The following is a 20,376-nucleotide window of genomic DNA, read 5'->3' as shown; positions in this document are numbered from 1 at the left end:
TATGATTATATAGTGGAAGTGACAAATAGATTCAAGTGAAGTGACAAATAGATTAGATCTGATCGATAGAGTGCCTGAAGAACTATGAACAGAGGTTTGTAACACTCTATAGGAAGTGGTGATCAAAACCATCCCCAAGAAAAAGAAATACAAAAAGACAAAATGGTTGTCTGAGGAGGCGTTACAAATAGCTGAGAAAAGAAGAGAAGCTATGGGCAAAGGAGAAAAGGAAAGATACACTCATTTGAATGGAGAGTTCCAAAGAATAGCAAGGAGAGATAAAAAAGCCTTCCTCAGTGATCAAGGCAAAGATGTAGAGGAAAACAATAGAATGGGAAAGACTAGAGATCTCTTCAAGAAAATTAGAGATACCAAGGGACTATTTCATGCAAAGATGGGCACAATAAAGGACAGAAATGGTATGGACCTAACAGAAGCAGGAGATATTAAGAAGAGGTGGCAAGAATACACAGAAGAACTATACAAAAAAGATCTTCATGATCCAGATAACCACGAGGGTGTGATCACTCACCTACAGCGGAAGCATCACTACAAACAAAGCTAGTGGAGGTGATAGAATTCCAGTTGAGCTATTTGAAATCCTGAAAGATGACACTGTGAAAGTGCTGCACTCAATATGCCAGCAAATATGGAAAACTCAGCAGTGGCCACAGGACTGGAAAAGGTCAGTTTTCATTCCAATTCCAAAGAAAGGCAATGCCAAAGAATGCTCACACTATCACACAATTGCACTCATCTCACACGCTAGTAAAGTAATGTTTAAAATTCTCCAAGCCGGGCTTCAGCAATACGTGAACCGTGAACTTCCAGATGTTCAAGCTGGTTTTAGAAAAGACAGAGGAACCAGAGATCAAATTGCCAACATACGATGGATCATCGAAAAAACAAGTGAGTACCAGAAAAACATCTATTTCTGCTTTATTGACTATGCCAAAGCCTTTGATTGTGTGGATCACAACAAACTGGAAAATTCTTTAAAAGATGGGAATACCAGACCACCTGACCTGCCTCCTGAGAAACCTGTATACAGATCAAGAAGCAACAGTTAGAACCGGACATGGAACAACAGACTGGTTCCAAATTGGGAAAAGAATATGTCAAGGCTGTATATTGTCACCCTGCTTATTTAACTTCTATGCAGAGTACATCATGTGAAATGCCAGGCTGGATGAAGCACAGGCTGGAATCAAGATTACTGGGAGAAATATCAGTAACCTCAGATATACTGATGACACCACCCTTATGGCAGAAAGTGGAACTAAGGAGCCTTTTGATGAAGCTGAAAGAAGAGAGTGAAAAAGCTGGCTTAAAACTCAACATTCAAAAAACTAAGATCATGGCATCCTGCCCCATCACTTCATGGCAAATAGATGGGGAAACAATGGAAACAGTGACAGACTTTATTTTCTTGGGCTCCAAAATCACCGCAGATGGTGACTGCACCCATGAAATGAAAAGATGCTTGCTTCTTGGAAGAAAAGCTATGACAAACCTAGACAACATATTAAAAAAATAGAGACACTACTTTGCCAGTAAAGTTCCATCTAGTCAAAACTATGGTTTTCCAGAAGTCGTATATGGACCATAAAGAAAGATGAGCACCGAAGAACTGATGCTTTTGAACTGTAGTGTTGGAGAAGACTCTTGAGAGTCCCTTGGCCTGCAAGGATGTCAAACCAGTCAATCCTAAAGGAAATCAACCCTGAATATTCATTGGAAGGACTGATGCTAAGGACTGAAGCTCCAGTACTTTGGCCACCTAATGCAAAGAACTGACTCATTAGAAAAGACCCTGATGTTGGGAAAGATTGAAGGCAGGAGGAGAAGGGGACGACAGAGGATGACATGGTTGGATCACCACTTTGATGGACATGAGTTTGAGCAAGCTCCAGGAGATGGTGATGGACAGGGAAGTCTGGCGTGCTGCAGTCCATGGGGTCGCAAAGAGTTGGACACGACTGAGCAGCTGAACTGAACTGATTACAGTGAGTACATAATGTGGCTCAAGGTCCACTGGAAGTCGAATCTTCCACCACCTTGGACCTAGTTGGTTCTTACCAGTTTATGTCATGCCCTCATTGGCTGTGTGATTCCTTTAAAGGTTGTGCCTTGCCCCCTTCTTTCCTGTCTTGTGTTTGGGAAAGCACAGGAGTGGGAAGAGATGTGTCACTGGGAAACTGAAAAACCTCAAGGAGATCAAACCAGTCAATCCTAAAGGAAACCAGTCCTGAATATTCATTGGAAGGACTGATGCTGAAGCTGAAGCTCCAATACTTTGGCCACCTGATGCGAAGAGCTGCCTTATTAGAAAAGACGCTGATACTGGGAAAGACTGAAGGCAGGAGGAGAAGGGGACGACAGAGGATGAGATGGTTGGATGGCATCACCGACTCAATGGACATGAGTTTGAGCAACCTCCAGGAGATGGTGATGGACAGGGAAGTCTAGTGTGGTGCAGTCCATGGGGTCGCAAAGAGTTGGACACGACTGAGCGACTGAACAACAATATGCAGCGAGAGTGTGAGACAAGAAAACCTGGTGGGGGAGGGTGTGTCGGCAGGAACTGGCCACCAGGTTGGGAGCGGGTGGCTTTGTGCTGTGCGGGTGGGAAGCTGCTTCAGTGCCTTACCCCCGGGGCGGGAGGACGAGATGTGACTTCAGGAGGAGCTCTCTGCTGAGGATTTGGAGACAAATGGAAGGGCAAGAACCTGGGGGACAGATGATCCCGTGTACCCGTCATTCAGGTCCAGGGCCTGGATGTGGGTGAGACTCTGGGGTTGATAGGAGTGTACGGGCTGCAGTGGCACTTAGGGAGGAGAATCAGCAGGACTCAGTGACTGACTGCAGGTGACCCCTGTGTAGGATGGTGGGAATAGACTCTAGGTTTTTGCCTTAAGCAGTTGAGTGCACATTGAAATCAGAGAAGGAAATGGCAACCCACTCCAGTACTCTTGCCTAGAGAACTCCGTGGACAGAGGAGCCTGGTGGGCTGCTGTCCGTGGGGCTGCACAGAGTCGGACATGACAGAAGCGACTTAGCAGCAGCAGCAGCAGCAGCACATTGAAATAATTTCCAAAGGTGTCCTTGGGCACAAACGCCCTCCTTTTTTGCATGGATGCCAACCCGACAAAATAAGGGTGCTCACGAGACACTTTTTTCTTTCCATTCAAAATGAAATAAGCTTTTGTAAATGATAGAAAGGACATTCCTTACAACTTAGATGAGCCGGCAGATTGGCTAGGCGAACGTCCAGAGAAAACTGATGCTGTTGTTTTATCACAAAAGTTGTATGTAAGGCAGCTTTCTAATATCCCTCCTGAGAATAAGAGCCTGAGCTGTACACACCATGTGGGCATTTCAGGTACCTGGTCAGGTGGAGATGCTTAGTCCTGGGTGTTACGGAGCTATTCCCCCAAAATGCCAAATCATAATTATGAATTTCTTATAAATTTCTATAGATTAGGAAGCTAGGGTGTTATACATCTTGACTTATGATAAAAACAAAACAAAACAAAACCCATGAAAGAAATCCACTTACAATTAGCTTTCATTTCAAACTTCATTTGGAAGGACAAGTGGGCTTTCAATGAATTTTTTTAAATAACAGCTTTATTGAGATTTAATTCATATACCATATAATTCACCCATTTAAAGTATTCAGTGGGGAGCTTCCCTGGTGGCTCAGTGGTAAAGAATCTGCCTGCCAGTGCAGGAGACTCGGATTTGATCCCTGACCCGGTAAGATCCCATATGCTGTGGAGCAACTAAACCCGTGTATGACAACTACTGAGCCTCCGCTCTAGAGCCCGGGAGCCTCAACTACTGAGCCCATGAGCCCTAGAGCCCTGCTCCGCAATAAGAGAAACCACCGCAATGAGAAGTCCGTGCGCCGCAACAAGGAGTAGCCCCCCACTCGCCTGCAGCCAGAGAAAGCCCAAGCAGTAATGAAGACCTGGCACAGCCAAAAATAAAGGGTACAGTGCTTTCAACTAATTTTTGCTTACTAAAAATATTGTTTTTTTCGAGATTTCCCTGGTGGTCCAGTGGTTAGGACTCAGTGCTTCCACTGCCGGGCACCCAGGTTAGACCCCTGGTTGAGGAACGAACATCCTGCAAGCTGTGTGGTGTGGCCAAAAACAATAAAGTAAAAAAATTTATTTTAAAAAGTTATGCTAATGTAAAAAAAATTACTTTTTCCTAAAATTCTTTTAGCAATCAAATGGTGTTCCTTTTGTAACAAGAAAACTAATGCAAAGTATGTATTTTTAAAAATGTGTACAGTAGTCTTTATACATAAGGAATTTTCTTGAGTATCTCCAATGATTGCAGCCAAGAGAAAATATGCTCTGGCAAGCTACAGTCCATGGGGTTGCAAAAGAGTAGGACATGACAGAGCGCACACACTAGAGTCGCACACGACGGAGCACACACACACGTCCTGAGGTTGGTTTAAACTGAAGTTAGCTGCGCAGGAGCAGCTCCACCTAAGCACTGGTGTGTGTACACAGTGAGGATCATCGGAAGGCTTCGAGAATTTGAATGTCATCCCACCTCCTGTGTATATAATCTTTGTGGTAGATGCAGTATGTCTAAAAACCAGGCTTTTTCGAAAACAGCATGCAAGAAAAAATGTATAACCTTTTTCCCATTTGAAATTGACAGAACTCTTTTTTGTTTTAGTTTATTTTTTAATTGGAGTATAATTGCTTTATAATATTGCATTGGTTTCTGCCACACAACGACATGAATCAGCCACAGGTATACATACGTCCCCTGCCTCTTGAACCTCCCTCTGACCTCCCACCTCATCCCACCCCTCTAGGTTGTCACAGAGCACCAGGTTAAGCTCCCTGCATCATATAGCAAATTCCCGCTGGCTATCTATTTTACATTTGGTAACGTATATGTTTCCGTGTCACTTTCTCAATTCTTCCCTCCCTCTCCTTCCCCAACTGTGTCCACAAGTCTGTTCTTTAGGTCTGTATCTCCACTGCTGCCCTGCAAATAGGTTCATCAGTACCATCTTTGTAGATTCCATATATATATACACATTAATATTCAATATTTTTCTCTTTCTGACTTCACTCTGTTTAACAGGCTCTAGGTTCATCCACCTCACTAGAAGTAACTCAGATGTGTCCTTTTCATGGCTGAGTAAATTTCATTGTATAGACTTTGTACCACAGCTTCTTTATCCATTCATCTTGACAGAACTCCTGACACTGATTGAACCTCTCTGCTTTGCCCCATGATGCTGGCTGCCAGGAATATAACTGGCATGTAGATGGACACATACGTTGGTAATTTGTCTAAAAGTGGTTTCCCCAGATTGCACATGGGTGTATAGTGGCACAGGGGCTCAGACAAATTTGGTCTAACCCATCCTGATGTCACTACTAGCCCATGTTCTTAAATTCAGCTTTTATCTTGCGACTTCTGGGGTTTCAGTGCCTCCCTATTTAAGGCCTGCATATGATTTTAACACTTCCCTGGTGGCTCAGATGGTAAAGAATCTGCCTGCCAGTGCAGGAGACCCGGGTTTGATCTCTGGGTTGGGAAGATCCCCTGGAGAAGGGAATGGCAACCCACTCCAGTATTCTTGCCTGGAGAATCCCATGGACAGAGGAGCCTGGTGGGCTACGGTCCATGGGGCTGCAAAGAGTCAGAGACGACTGAGCAACTAACACTCACAACAACCCAGCCCAACTTTGCTGTATTCAGCCTTATCTCCTCAATGTTTCAGATACACAAAGACCCATTCTTGTGTCTGAATGTTTGCTTCTACTGTTTACATTCCTACTGCACTCACTTTTAATAAAGTCTCTTTTGGTGTTCCATCCCCTACTTACAAAAATAGATGCTATAAAATAACATTACAGGACTTTCCTGATGGTGCAATGGATAAGAATTCACCTGCCAATGCAGGGGACATGGGTTTGATCCCTGGTCTGGGAAGATTCCACATGCCATGGGGCAACTAAGCCTGGGCACCACAGCTGCTGAGCCTGCAAGCGGCAGCAACTGAACAAGCCCATGTGTCCTAGAGCCTGTGCTCTGCAGCAAGAGAAGCCACCACAATGAAAGGCCCATGCACAGCCAAAAATAAACAGAATAAATAAATTAAATTTTAAAAATGACATTACATTTTTCACAACAAGCAAAGCCCACTATAATACTTAGAGTGCCTTTTATGAGACCCATAAGGAGGAAACATCACTCAGACCTCTTTGCTGTACAACCAGTATCTTCATCTCTTACAGAAATGACTACTTTTCATTAATTGTGTTCCTTTGCTTGCTTTTGGAGAAGGCAATGGCAACCCACTCCAGTACTCTTGCCTGGAAAATCCCATGGACGGAGAAGCCTGATAGGCTACAGTCCATGGGGTCACAAAGAGTAGGATGTGGGACGTGACTGTAGAAACTTCACTTTCACTTTCACTTTGTTTGCTTTAACCACTGGGAAACCCAGACTCACATATGCATTGCTTCTTTAGTACTGCGTAGGTCCTTACAGCACAGCTTGACTGTTGCAGCTTTTCCACTGACCCCTGTCACAGTTCTTGTCTGGAGGGGCGAGGGTAGTCTCTTTTACCTTTTAAAATTCATGTCTGCATTTTTTAAAAGGGACAGACGTTTGTTAATCTGACATTTCCTGTGGGTCAGGAGTCCTGGCACCACAGTCTCACAGAGTCTGGAGCCCTGCTGTGCCTGGTGTCGACTTCTGACCCGCTGCCTGGATCCTCTTCCCATGTCATGATTGTTCACAGAAACTACCTCCTTGTCCCTGTGGAGCTGGAGTCTTTAAGTACGCAATGGCTTTAGCTGGGGCTACTCTCAGCCTCCAGCGAGCATTCACAGCACAGCTGTTTGCTTCCCTCCTAGAGCCAGCAGGAACGCCTGAATCCCCCGCAGGCATCAGTACTTGATTTGTTTGTTTTTTGTGGGTTTTTTTTTTTTCCATTTTATAAAATTGAAGTATGGTTGATTTACAGTGTTGTGCCAACCTCTGCTGTACAGTAAGTGACTGACTTATACACACATATACATTCTTTTTATATTCTTTTCCATGATGGTTTATCACAGGATATTGAATGTAGTTCCCTGTGCTACAGTAGGACCTGATTGTTTATCCATCCTGTGTATACTAGTTTGCATCTGCTAATCCCTACTTCCTAATCCATCCCTTTCCTTCCCCCAACACCTATGGCAACCCAAACTCTGTTTTCTATGGCTATGAGTCTGTTTCTGTCTCATAGATAGGTTCATTTGTGCCATATTTTAGGTTCCACATATAAGGTATATCATATGGTACTTGTCTTTCTCTTTCTGATTTAACTCAGTATGATAATCTCTAGTTGCATCCATATTGCTGCAAATGGCATTATTTCATTCTTTTTATGGCTGAGTAATAGTCCATTGTATATATATGTACCACATCTGTATTTATTCATCTGTCAGTAGACAGGTTGTTCCCATGCAAATAGTGCTGCTGTGAGCATAGGGGTGCATGGATCTTCTTTAATTATTATTTTCTCTGGGTATACACCCAGGAGTTGGATTGCAGGATCATATGGGAGCTCTATTTTTAGTTTTCTGAGGAACCTCCATATTCTTCTCATAGTGGCTGCACCAACTTACATTCCCACCAACAGTGCATGAGGGTTCGCTTTTCTCCACACCCACTCCAGCATATGTTATTTGTAGGTTTTTTTAATGATGGCCATAAATCTGACAGGTGTGAGGTGATACCTCATTGTAGTTTTGATTTGCATTTCTCTAGGAATTAGTGATGTTGAGCATCATTTTACGTGCCTACTGGACATCTGTATGTTTTCTTTGGAGAAATGTCTATTAAGGTCTTCTGCCCATTTTTCAGTTGTTTGGTTTTTTTTGCTGTTGAGCAGGCTTTTAGTGTCTTTGACTTCCTCCTCAGCAATCAGCCAGAGAAAACGCTCTGTTTTAAGAGCATCAACTGATTAGACTAGGCTCACCCAGATCATCCACATATTTTAAGGTTAATTGAATTGTGATTTAATTACATCTTCAAATCCCCTTCCCAGTGGTTCCTAGGTGAGTATTGGGTTGAATGGGGTAGGAGAGGGAGGGAGGGTCATCTTTAGGATTCTGCCGATCACTATCCCTATATGGAGGACTATTCAAGTGTGAACAAAAACATGGCATGATTTCCAGAATATACTTTTATTCTGAAAAGAGCAAGAGTTGCAGTGTCCTACCTTTGTGTAAGAAAGAGGGTAAAACAGGAAAGAGGCCTGCATTTTCTAATATTTTCAAAAAGAAAGAATGGAAGAATAAATAAACATTAACGAAAACAATGTTTTATATGAGTAGGAAGAGAACAGGAGACAGAGGCAAGGATGAAAGTGTGTTCTCTGAATGTGCCTGCTTTGTTGTTTACACTTCAGACAAAACTAAATACAAAATCATAGAGTAATTTCTAACAACTGCAAACAACCCAGTATCAAGTTTGTGTTGTAACTCCTCAGAGGAGAAATATTCAAAGTGCTTTTAAATCACGGTATTTTGACACTACCACTGTATACTTTAGGGACAAAAGATAACCCCATTAAGAAACTTGAAACTGTATCCAGTGTTCTTGTCAATGTTAATATTGGTATTGCTGGAGTTGTTTTCTTCCCCAATTTTAAAAATTGTGGTAAAATACACATAGAATTTAATTTACTTTCTTAACCATTTGTAAGTGTACAGATTGGTGGTATTATGTAACATCCATATGAAAACAGACATTACCATTACGCCTCTCCTGAACTCTTTTCCTATTGCAGAACTGAAACATCACAGCCACTGAACAACTCCTCTCATCCTCCTCCCCAGCCTCTGGCGATTATCCTACTGCCTGTCTACACCATACTGACTTCTCTCAGTACCTCCCATATAGGTAGTATCATACAGAATTTGTCATTTTGTGGCTGGCTTGTGTCGTTTAGTGTGATGTCCTTAAGGTTCAACCAAAAGTAAAAGTGAAAGTCGCTCCGTGGTGTCTTGACTCTTTGAGACCCCATGGACTAGTCCATGGAATTCTCCAGGCCAGAATACTGGAGTGGGTAGCCTATGCTTTCTCCAGGGGATCTTACCGACCCAGGAATCACACTGGGGTTTCCTGCTTTGTGGGCCGATTCTTTACCAACTGAGCTATCAGGGAAGCCCTTAAGGTTTTAACCAAGTTGTAGCATACTGCCGAATTCCTTTTTCAGGCTGAGTAATATTACAGTGTGTGTGTGTGTGTGTGTGTGTGTGTGTGTGTGTGTGTACACGCGCGTGTGCTACATATGCTTATCCATCATCTATCATTGGTCACTTGGGTTGCTTCTACATTGTAGCAATGCTGTTATGAACATGGGGTTACAAATGTTGCTTCGAGACCTTGCTTTCAATTCTTTTCAGCATCTACTCGGAGGTGGAGTTGCTGAATTATGTGGTAAGATTTTTTTTTTTTTTTTGAGGAACTAACTACCGTTCCATTTTCCAGAGCAACTGTACCAGTTTTCCTTCCCATCAGCAGAGCACAAGCATTTCAGTTTCCCTACATCCTCTCCAAAGCTTGTTTTTATAGTAGACATCCTAAAGGGTGTGAAGTTTTACTGTGTATTTTTGCAGGCCACTTCACATCTGCAACAACACCCTCTGAGGAGAACGGGGCCTGGGTTGGGAAGGGGCAGGTAGGATGGGCTCTGACCCTTGTGTCCCACTCCTTCCCCAGGGAGGGCATCGGGGTCTGGGGTGTGCCCTCCACTGTGGTCAGTCCTTCCGGGGAGTGAAACCAAGTCCATCTAAAACTGAGTTCATCTGCCCAGTTTTTGATGGACCTCTCTCTCCAAAATGTTAGTCCTTTTCTTGTCCAATGCCTGTTCCCCTCAAGATGAAAAAGAATTAAGGGACAGGTGGGAGCTGAAACTGAGCAGAACCCTGTGCGCCCCCCCTCCCCCCCAGGTATAAAAGCTTCTCTGTGTCACCGATTTCTTGTTGGTAGGAAAGAGGCTTTCAGCATCCTAGACCTTTCCTGAGTTCCAAAGGGCAGATTCAAACAGTTACTCATTAAGGGATGGGGAAGCAGAAAGAAACAAGAGCGTGAGATGGGGCAGGGTCCTGGTTCCTGCTCAGAGGACATGCATAACAACATGATACACGTCTCTGAGTTGCTCTGCAGGAACTAAGGCCCCACCCAGTTAGAGATGGTGACTTCTGGCTGAGTGCAAGCATGGGGACCCGAGCGTTTGGAACCAGAGGCTGATGATGGAGATACCTAGAGCACCACTCTGTTACCTCCCCAGCAACCTGTCAGAAGAGGGTTAGGCACTCTGCAGCCTGTGTTACTCGTCATTCAGTTGCGTATGACTCTTTGTAACCCCATGGACTGTAGCCTGCCAGGCTCCTCTGTCCATGGGATTCCCCAGGCTAGAATACTGGAATGGGTAGCCATTTCCTTCTCCAGGGGATCTTCCCGACCCAGGGTGAATCTGTGTATCCTTTGGCCCCTGCACTGGCAGGTGGAATCTTTACTGAGCCACCTGGAAAGCTCCACACACTAGGCAACCCTCCTAGGAAATTTTGTCCATAAAAACACCTTTGCCAAAACTGTTACCGAATGCAAGTTCCTGTGCTAGATGCACAGTGGGGACAAAGATACCAACAGTCGACAGTCTGGAGCAGAGAAAGGTTTATTGAAGGGCCATGCAAGGAGACTGGTGCCTTGTATTCAAGGAACCCCCAAACTCGCTGAAGGGTTTCAGCAAAGCATTTTTAAAGGCCATTTTTAAAGGTATGGCTGGTTTTGCAGACCTGGCACAAGAATTCCATGTTCTCATAGGTGTCCAAGTAGATCAGGTCACAAAGTTCCTATAAACCTACAAGGCAAATGTTCTATGTTTTACAAGTTGTTTTTTTTTTTTTAATCTATATTTGGTTGGAAAAGTGTTATACTTTTAAAGGGCAGAGACTTGATTATGGGCTCACATGTATAATCTAGGCTATAGACAACATTCTTAACCCAAAGCAAAAACCATGAACTACAAAGGTTATAGTAAAACAACTGACCCAATATGGGGTCAGATTTGTTCTTCCATGTTACAGCCTTGCAATAAAACGTATTCTGCTCCAAACTCCAAAATTTTGGTTTGACGGGCTTCCCTGGTGGCTTAGATGGTAAAGAATCTGCGTGCAGTGCAGGATATACAGGCAGGCACAGGAATCAATCCACAACAGGAGGACTGGGATCTGCTGGGAGTTTGACCCACGTGCCACTCCTTTGGGTCTCAGCCAAACACAACCTGGAGCACATATCCGGGGTCCTCATGCCCAAGTCCCTGTCTGGCACGGCCTTGATTTAATCCATAACATCCAAAATCCAGTGTGTTAGCAACCCCGATGCCCAAGGCCCACTTCCTATAGGGAGCCCCCTGAGCCTGGAGTCCTTCTCTCCCAGCACCGCCCCACGCCCTTCCGCCTGCACCAAGACTACAAGTCCCAGCGTGCAGCGCGGCCCTTGTACTGTCCCGCCGCCCACGTTGGTATCCGCCGGGGGCGCGGCGCCCGGAGCACGTACGCGCTGACGTCGACGCGCCGACGTGACTGGCGGTCGCGGCGCTCTGGGTTTCTGTGCCTGCACCCGTTCCAATCCGGCGGCGGGAGGCGTGGGCCCGCAATTCAGTTTGAGCGCGCCGCGCAGTGTGAATTTGCGAGGCCGTTGGGAAGGGCCGTCTCTTGTAGCCTCTTCCCCCGGGCCTGCGGCTCCGCGTCCCAGATGGACAAGGTGTGCGCCGTGTTCGGAGGCTCCCGGGGCATCGGCAGGGCGGTGGCCCGCTTGATGGCCCAGAGAGGCTATCGACTGGCCATCGTCGCCCGGAATCTGGAGGGGGCCAGAGCCGCGGCCGGGGACCTGGGCGGTGGGTACCGACCGGGGTCGCACCCCTTCTTCGCGCGGCCGTGTGGGTCCGAGAAGCCGTCTTAGACGCCGTCCTCCCGCGGGCGGCAGGCCCGCGGCGGGGCAGGCGTGCTCGGAGCCCGAGAGGGGGCCCGCGCGTGTACGCATGTTTGCGCGGCCGGCGCGTGCGCATGCGCAGATAGTGCCGCCTCAGGCGGCTAGCGGCTGTGCTGGGACGGGTTGTCAGTGGGCTCGCTTCCCAGCGGCCACAGCGTTGAAGCACAGTTATGCCTTGATGACCTTCACCAAGGCCCAGTGAGATTTGTTTCGCCAGATTCCGCTTAAATTCCATTTCCCCCTGTCTATTGGCAATGGGTTCGCAGTTGCTTTGCGAATTTCAGTCTCTGCCTGGTAGTGAGATGGGATGCTGTGAAGGTTCGAGCTCGCAGCTAGAGTTAGGAGGGCTGGGCTCAGGGGCACCTCGTTCACTGTCGGGGCACCTTTATGCAACGTCACCCCGACTTCACATAGGTCTCCAGAGGTTTAAGAAGGTAATTTTATTGTTAATGTACCACGCAAGTTTAGCCAGAGGATAAAGAATTGTTTACATGTTCTTTTTTAAAAAAACGGCAGAGTGTTAAGTGGTATAATGTTGAATAAAGAGTGCTTTCTTTGAAGTTTATTTATTTATTTATTTATTTTTGTATTTAAACATTTCCAGAAACGGGACTTTAAAAAACAGGTAACAGTTTTTAGTAAAATTTTTTTCATGATTTGTGGTTTCAGCATTTTAAAAAACAGCTTCCTGCTTTGTTTCATCTCTTCTAATAGTAACGCTATAATAATAGCTGTATAAGGTTGTGCTGTAAACAGAAAAACTCGATAGAGTTTATTCAAAGCCAGGAAACCAGTTCGACAAGAATGTAACTGAATTAGACATTAAGTATATATATGCAAGCGTGTTCAGTCGTGTCCCACTGTTTGCAACCCCACCGACAGTAACGCCGCCAGGCTCCTCTGTCCGTGGAATTTTCCAGGCAAGAATACTGGCTGCTGCTGCTGCTGCTAAGTCTCTTCAGTCGTGTCCGACTCTATGGGACCCCGTAGACGGCAGCCCACCAGGCTGCCCCGTCCCTGGGATTCTCCAGGCAAGAATACTGGACTGGGTTGCCATTTCTTCTCCAATGCATGAAAGTGAAAGTGAAGTCGTTCAGTTGTGTCCGAGTCCTAGCGACCCCATGGGCTGCAGCCCACCAGGCTCCCCCGTCCCTGGGATTTTCCAGGCAAGAGTACTGGAGTGGGATGCCATTGCCTTCTCCAAGAATACTGGAGTGGGATGCCATTGCCTTCTCCAAGAGTACTGGAGTGGGGTGCTATCACCTTCTCCAAGAGTACTGGAGTGGGGTGCCATTGCCTTCTCCAGGGGATCTTCCCAACCCCGGGATTGAACTCTGTCTCTTGCGCCTCCTGTATTGCAGGTAGATTCTTTGCCACTAAGCTACTGGAAATGTCTCAAGTTTCCAAAAAAGGAATATAAAGCTGAGAAAACTGCTGAATTAAGTGGCATAGGGTCAGTGTCAAAACTGTAAATATTGGTAGGCAACTCATACACAGTGTTATGAACATGAGAAAGGTGCTCCCCCACTTTTGTTGATTAAAAAAGTGTTTTAAGGTTTACATTCTGTTGCATAACTTTGCTTCTGCTTGTTTCCCACCTTCCTCCATCCAGTTTCTTAGACTGAACTCCATGAGATCAGGACTCTGGGACTTAATTGTCCTTTATCTCAAGTTCTAGATAGAACAGATCTAAGGCTTCCATGGTAGCTCAAATGGTGGAGAATCCCTCTGCAATGCAGGAAGACCTGGGTTGGATCCCTGGGTTGGGAAGGTCACCTGGAGAAGGGAATGGCTACCCACTCCAGTATTTTTGCCTGGAGAATTCTATGGACAGAGGATCCTGGTGGGCTACAGCCCAAAAAATTGCAAAGAGTCAGACCCTACTGAGTGGGACACGACTAAATAATTGACACTACTACACTAGCTCATAGTAGATGTTTGATGAATGTGTACTGAATCATTTTTACAACCAAGGTATACTTTATTAGTAACTCTAATTTAATTTTTTTGTGTAGGAGATCATTTGGCATTGAGCTGTGATGTTGCCAAAGAACATGATGTTCAAAATACATTTGAAGAGATAGAGAAAAATTTAGGTCACATTAATTTTTTGGTAAATGCAGCAGGAATTAACAGGTTGGTCACAAATTTACGTTCATTTCTAATTTTTTTTCCTCCTAATTTTCTTTTGATTAGTATGAGTTAGTATATTGTTTTACTTCTAATTAGAAGAAAAGGTATGTATTTTAAATTTGGTCTCTCAAGCTGCACACTCTTTTCATTGTTTTATATTGAGATTATAATAAGGGTTTCGTTTAGTTTTTTTGTGTGTCAAAATGTCATTTCATTACAGAGGAAAAAAACCCTTTTAAACTAAGTGTGTGCTATTGGAATAGTTATATGTGTGTGTAGTACAGGTATAATATGATGCCTGGGAAGTGTACATATTAAGGGTACAGTTTAGTTTTAACATTGTAATCAACACCCGTATTGAGCTGAAGAACTTTACCAGAAATCCAGAAGGCTCTCTTGTTTTCTTCCCAATTAGTACTTCCTTTTAGGTTACCACTGTTGTGACTATATGTTTTCTCACAGATCAAGTTGAAAATGGGCTCGCCAGGTGTTCTAACTCAGATGCAAAGCTCTTCTTATATTCTACTTTTAGAAAGAAAAAGTTATCTATTTCTTGACTTTTTAATTTGTCTTGTCCCATTTTTAAATCACATGGGATTGTTTTGGTTTGATTTTGCTTTTTTGGTAGGGATAACCTCTTAGTAAGGACAAATACTGAAGAGATGCTGTCTCAGCTCCATACTAACCTCCTGGGCTCCATGCTGACGTGTAGAGCTGCCCTGAAGACAATGATTAAACAGCAGAGAGGGTCCATTGTGAATGTAGGTGAGTCTTCACCTCTGCGTGTATAGTATTACCTCATGGCACCACAGAAATTCAATCAACTTATTTGGAGTTTATTTACCTGTGAAACTTAGAATGTGTCTTTATTATCCATGGAAAAAGGATTTTATTAATTGATTAATAAGTGAAACAGGAATCACCACTTCACATCCTTCTAGTGGTCAAGCAGGTGTTATGGAGTGACACCACCAGCTACTGGGGAATTGACAGCACACGCCAGGAGATACATGACCTAAGGCACCCAGCTTTGGTGTCCAGAGGCTGTGTGGAATAGCTCCGATCCAGCAGGTTGTTGCTGTGCACAGATGTGGTTCAGTTTGACCAGCTATTTTGAATATTTAAGGGAAACTGGACATCCTGATTCTTACATGAAACCAAATTTTCAAAATGTGATCAAGGAATGAAAAACTTGTAGTTGGTGAGGGCTAAAAAAATGACTTCTGCAGTGGCTGCATGGGTCACTAGTAAATCCAGCACAGAGGTCTAAGAGGAGGTTTTCATAAGAGAATAACCTTTTCAGTGTTTAGAATGGATGTTAAGTAATTCCTGGGCTTCAGTTCACCTGCCCCACAGGGCAGAGTGGAGTATGTGCCTGTAGACTTTAAAATGCAGAGTGACTTGAAATTTTGTTTTGGTGTGGTAATTTGAGAATAACAGCATGCCTGCCATCTCCCATTTAAGTGGTGATACCTTATAGGCCACAAAAAAGGGATGCTGCTCATTAGAGTAAGTGACCCTACTCTAATACAGAAAGTGTCTTTCCAAGCCAGAATACAGAGTGCTTCCATTTTGAAATTGACCAAAGGAAAGAATATTGTGCTAGTAACAATTAGAACATTTTGGACATTGACCCTTAAAAATGTGAGAGGTCGATTTTCTTCTAAAAGATTAGTAATTGAGTTGACTTTTGCCTTCTGACATAGCCAGATAATGATTTGTATTCTTGTAAGCTGGTATACTACCATGCACATTTCTCCTGATAAAGGGGGTGGATTTGTTCAACTCTAAAATGTCCCCTTTTTAGACATACATAAAACAAAATCCCATATCAGTCTTTTGCTTACATGCAGACTTTTAGACTTGTGCTGTAAGTCAATAAAATAGACTATTGAAAATAAGTTAGGGGACTCTTATGACCAAAGGGGTTACTGTAAATTTCTGGAAAGGACGTTGGTGCTTCAGAAGTTACCACTTCGCCGAGGAACAGCTGTGTGTGTTGGAACCCTGGCTGCTCGAGCCTCCTGCTCGGCCTTGCCTCCAAGTCTGTATTTTTCTTTTTTTTTTTCTTGTATTTTTCCTTTTTGTGTTTCTCCTTGTTTCTCTTCCTCCCACAAACCCCTTTCTCCATCCACCTGCACTTCCTCTGTCTGATCAGAGTGTCTTTTCTCACTCTCTCTGCACTCCTCCTTTCTCTTCCTTTGTCATTAACTGACAGATAACACCTAATGTGGATAAATATTTTATTCTTGGACTTGCTGGTCATAAGAAGTATGTGGAGTGTTTTTTTTTTTTTTTCTAAAATTAAATTACTTTCTCAAAAATTTTGTGAGGTTCTTGATTACTTTTTATATTACATGAAGGAAAGTCACATGGCTCAAAATAGCCTGGAGTTAAAACTCCCCTCCAGGTCCTTCCCACCATTCTATGCAAAACAAAGAACTCTCTCACCCGAAGAAAAAAATGGACATTAAGGTTGATTACGCCAATGGCACCGCACTCCAGTACTCTTGCCTGGAAAATCCCATGGATGGAGGAGCCTGGTAGGCTACAGTCCATGGGGTCGCTAAGAGTCGGACACACTGAGGGACTTCACTTTCACTTTTCCCTTTCATGCACTAGAGAAGGAAATGGCAACCCACTCCAGTATTCTTGCCTGGAGAATCCTAGGGACGGCGGAGCCTGATGAGCTGCCGTCCATGGGGTCACACAGAGTCGGACACGACTGAAGCGACTTAGCAAGACGCCCAGCCCAGCTCTAGCTCCCAGCCGGTCCAGCCTCTGGCCCGATCTCCAGAATTCCTTGCCCCAGCCCTTTAAGAGTTAATTACTCCGAACAACCTTGGAGAAGAACAGGTCCCCTTAAGACAGTAGCTTTCCACATATATGCCTATGTATACTTACTCTTCTTGGGTTAGTGCAGCAGCTCACTAATCGGACTGCTGCCCCTTCTCGCCTCGTTAAAGGTGACCTGTTCCTGTAAAGTGCCGGTCTTGTTATTTTTTTGAATCTCACCTTCTCTAACTCCCTTACCCTACATTACGTATACAGGTCATCGATCCAGAAAATGACTTCCCCAATTTCTGTTCTACAAGAATTTATTTGCATACAGTTGATACTTGAGTTATAAATTATTCTTTCGTATTCATATAATTGAGCCATCCAAGAATCTTTATATTAGGCAGTACAAGTTGCTACATCTCTGAAGGTAACTAAATTACAATTTTACAAAAAGTTTACAATAGAAGCTTTGCTAATTTAATCAACAGTAGTTGAAATTTAGTAAAATTTAGCTTCGAATGAACTGTTTTTTAGCTGGAAATAAAAACTTTATGCCTGTGTTGTAGGTCATAAAATCAGTCTTTACCCGGCTTGTCTGTTCTGGTTTTAACGTCTTCTTCCTGGAAGCCTTTATAAACTCTGTAGACTTTTTATCATGCTCCACCTCCTCAGAGATGAGCGTGGGTGCCTGTCATTTAGTGGATCAGTTCTCAGCCCCTGTCTAGTCCTCCAGGTTCTACCTGAGCTTCTTTTGGCTCCTGTGTCTGAGCAGACTCAGCCTGTAAGTCTTGCTATTCAAATGACAATGGTTAGAATTCCTCATTTTAGCAAAGGACGGGGTAAGGGTTTGTACCTTGTTGATTTACTATAGACTCTCTGAATGTGCAGAATGATAACTCTATGAATATGGTTTGAGTTTACTCTCATTTCTTTTTCTAGGAAGTGTTATTGGTTTAAAAGGCAATTCTGGCCAGTCTGTGTACAGTGCCAGTAAAGGAGGATTAGTCGGATTTTCACGTGCTCTTGCCAAAGAAGTAGCAAAAAAGAAAATTAGAGTGAATGTAGTTGCACCAGGTCAGTGGACACTTCTTTTTTCTTTTAATTTATGTGAATCTATGGTTTTATAAAATAATAGCAAAGACCGATCTTGTGTCAGTAAGTATACCACGCACTTCTCAGAGGTCTGGGGACAGGAGCAGGGACCCCACAAGGAACATGGAGCAGGGTGGTGGTGGGGTTTGAACTCTGTCTGATGGGGCTGAGGGGCTGAGACTTGTGCCAGGTGTGCTGCATCTGTGCTGGACGCAAGAGAAGCTCCCCATTTAAAAGTCAGGTATAACTTAAGAACTCTCAAGAACTGAATGTACGAATCAAGTAAGTGGGGTGAGGTGTATTGGTGACATATATCCTGCAGTTGAGCGGGCCCGAGTTGTGTCCCTTTGCAGAACTGTTTGCATTTTAATTGTCTTTCTCCTCTTTGGGGATGTGTTATCGATTTGCTGCTCACTGGGATACAGTGTTTGCTAATTTAGGCGTTGTCAGTTTGTCAAAGCAGAACATTTCAAACAATGCATCCATTACCTAATATAGTCCCTGCATCTAGATTAAAGAAATAACACATCTTTATATTTAAAATATCTGAATAGCACTATCATACGATGTGCTTTTCATAACAGTACGAATCAGAGAAGGTAATCCAACAAGGCTGCCTTGGTGATGTCCTTTGCATATTTCATGACATAATTGCCTGCAGTAACTGACTTACTGATAACCTCAGAGACTCTGTGGGGTTGGTTCCAGACACTGCAGTAGAGCGCGTATCACAGTAAAGCAATCAGCAAACCTTGTTTCTCAGTGCATATAAAAATTATGTTTATACTATACTGTAGTCTATTAAATGTGCAGTAACACTGTATCTAAAAAACCAATGTTCATACCTTAATTTAAAAATATCACAAGATCCTCTTTGACCCATCTCCTAAAGTAATAGAAATTAAAAGAAAAAAGCAAATGAGACCAATTAAACTTAAAAGCTTTTGCACAGCAAAAGACACTATAAATAAGATGGAAAGGCAACCCTCAGAATGGGAGAAAATAATTGCAAACAAACAACTGACAAAGAATTGATCTCAAAAATGTATAAGCAGCTCAAGCAGCTCAATATGGGAAAAACAAACAACCCAATCAAAAAATGGGCAGAAGACCTAAACAGACATTTCTGAAAAGAAGACATCCAGATGAGCAATAAACACATGAAAATATGCGCCACATAAGACACATGTACCCCAGTGTTCACTGTAGCACTGTTTATAGTAGCTAGGACATGGAAGCAACCTAGGTGTCAATTAACAGCTGAATGGATAAAGAAGCTGAGGTACATATCATTCAGTCACTCAGTCATGTCCGACTCTTTGTGACCCCATGGACTGTAGCATGCCAGGCTTCCCTGTCCATCACCAACTCCCGGAGCCTACTTAAACTCATGTCCATCACATTGGTGATGCCATCCAACCACTTCCTGCTCTCTTGTCCCGTTCTCCCACCTTCAATCTTTTCCAGCATCAGGGTCTTTTCCAGTGAGTCAGTGTTTTGCATCAGATGGCTGAAGTATTGGAGTTTCAGCTTCAGCATCAGTTCTTCCAATGAATATTCAGGACTGATTTCCTTTAGGATGGACTGGTTGGATCTCCTTGCTGTCCAAGGGACTCTCGAGTCTTCTCCAATACCACAGTTCAAAAGCATCAGTTCTTTGGCGATCAGCTTTCTTTATAGTCCAACTCTCACATCTATACATGACTACTGGAAAAACTATAGCTTTGACTAGACAGACCTTTGATGGTAAAGTAATGTCTCTGTTTTTCAATATGTTGTCTAGGTTGGTCATAGCTTTTCTTCCAAGAAGCAAGCGTTTTTAATTTCATGGCTACAGTCACCATCTGCAGTGGCTTTGGAGCCCAAAAAAATCAAATCCGTCATTGTTTCCATTGTTTCCCCATCTATTTGCCCTGAAGTGATGGGACCGGATGCCATGATCTTAGTTTTCTGAATATTGAGTTTTAAGGCAAATTTTTCACTCTCCTCTTTCACTTTCATCAAGAGGCTCTTTAGTTCTTTACTTTCTGTCATAAGGGTGGTGTCATCTGCATGTCTGAGGTTATTGATATTTCTCCTGGCAATCTTGATTCCAGCTTGTGCCTCATCCAGCCCAGCATTTTGTATGATGTACTCTGTATATAAGTTAAATAAGCAGGGTGACAGTATACAGCCTTGATGTACTCCTTTCCTGTTTTGGAACCAGTCTGTTGTTCCATATCCAGTTCTAACTGTTGCTTCTTGACCTGCATACCGATTTCTCAAGAGGCAGGTCAGGTGGTCTGGTATTCCTGTCTCTTTAAGAATGTTCCATACTTTGTTGTGATCCAC

At 43.7% G+C, this 20,376-nt stretch overlaps 1 protein-coding gene and 1 long non-coding RNA gene across 3 annotated transcripts in view; one reads left to right on the top strand and one right to left on the bottom strand.

Annotated features, from left to right (window-relative positions):
* Window positions 1-20,376, top strand: part of CBR4 (carbonyl reductase 4) — a 69,419-nt gene that overhangs the window by 33,521 nt on the left and 15,522 nt on the right. Inside the window, exons 1-4 of one of the 2 annotated variants that reach the window (XM_081494940.1) lie at window positions 11,636-11,944; window positions 14,055-14,175; window positions 14,801-14,937; window positions 17,893-18,027. In XM_081494940.1, coding sequence (XP_081351066.1) covers window positions 11,803-11,944; window positions 14,055-14,175; window positions 14,801-14,937; window positions 17,893-18,027 — 535 coding nt within the window. In that variant the 5' untranslated portion in view covers window positions 11,636-11,802. Of the gene's footprint in view, window positions 1-11,635; window positions 11,945-14,054; window positions 14,176-14,800; window positions 14,938-17,892; window positions 18,028-20,376 lie in introns of those variants that run through there. The other variant, XM_081494930.1, reaches the window with a different exon arrangement.
* Window positions 10,705-12,086, bottom strand: LOC145507696 (uncharacterized). The gene is made up of 2 exons (XR_014055041.1): window positions 11,605-12,086; window positions 10,705-10,906 (listed from the first exon to the last, which is right to left on the bottom strand). It is a non-coding gene; the product is annotated as an uncharacterized LOC145507696 (long non-coding RNA).

This window comes from Giraffa tippelskirchi, chromosome 1 (genome assembly GCF_054371585.1).
Source record: "Giraffa tippelskirchi isolate mGirTip1 chromosome 1, T2T-mGirTip1v1.2.pri, whole genome shotgun sequence".
Taxonomy (NCBI): Eukaryota; Metazoa; Chordata; class Mammalia; order Artiodactyla; family Giraffidae; genus Giraffa; species Giraffa tippelskirchi.
Note: the sequence above shows the minus strand (reverse complement) of the source record. Positions and strands in the feature narration are given on the sequence as shown.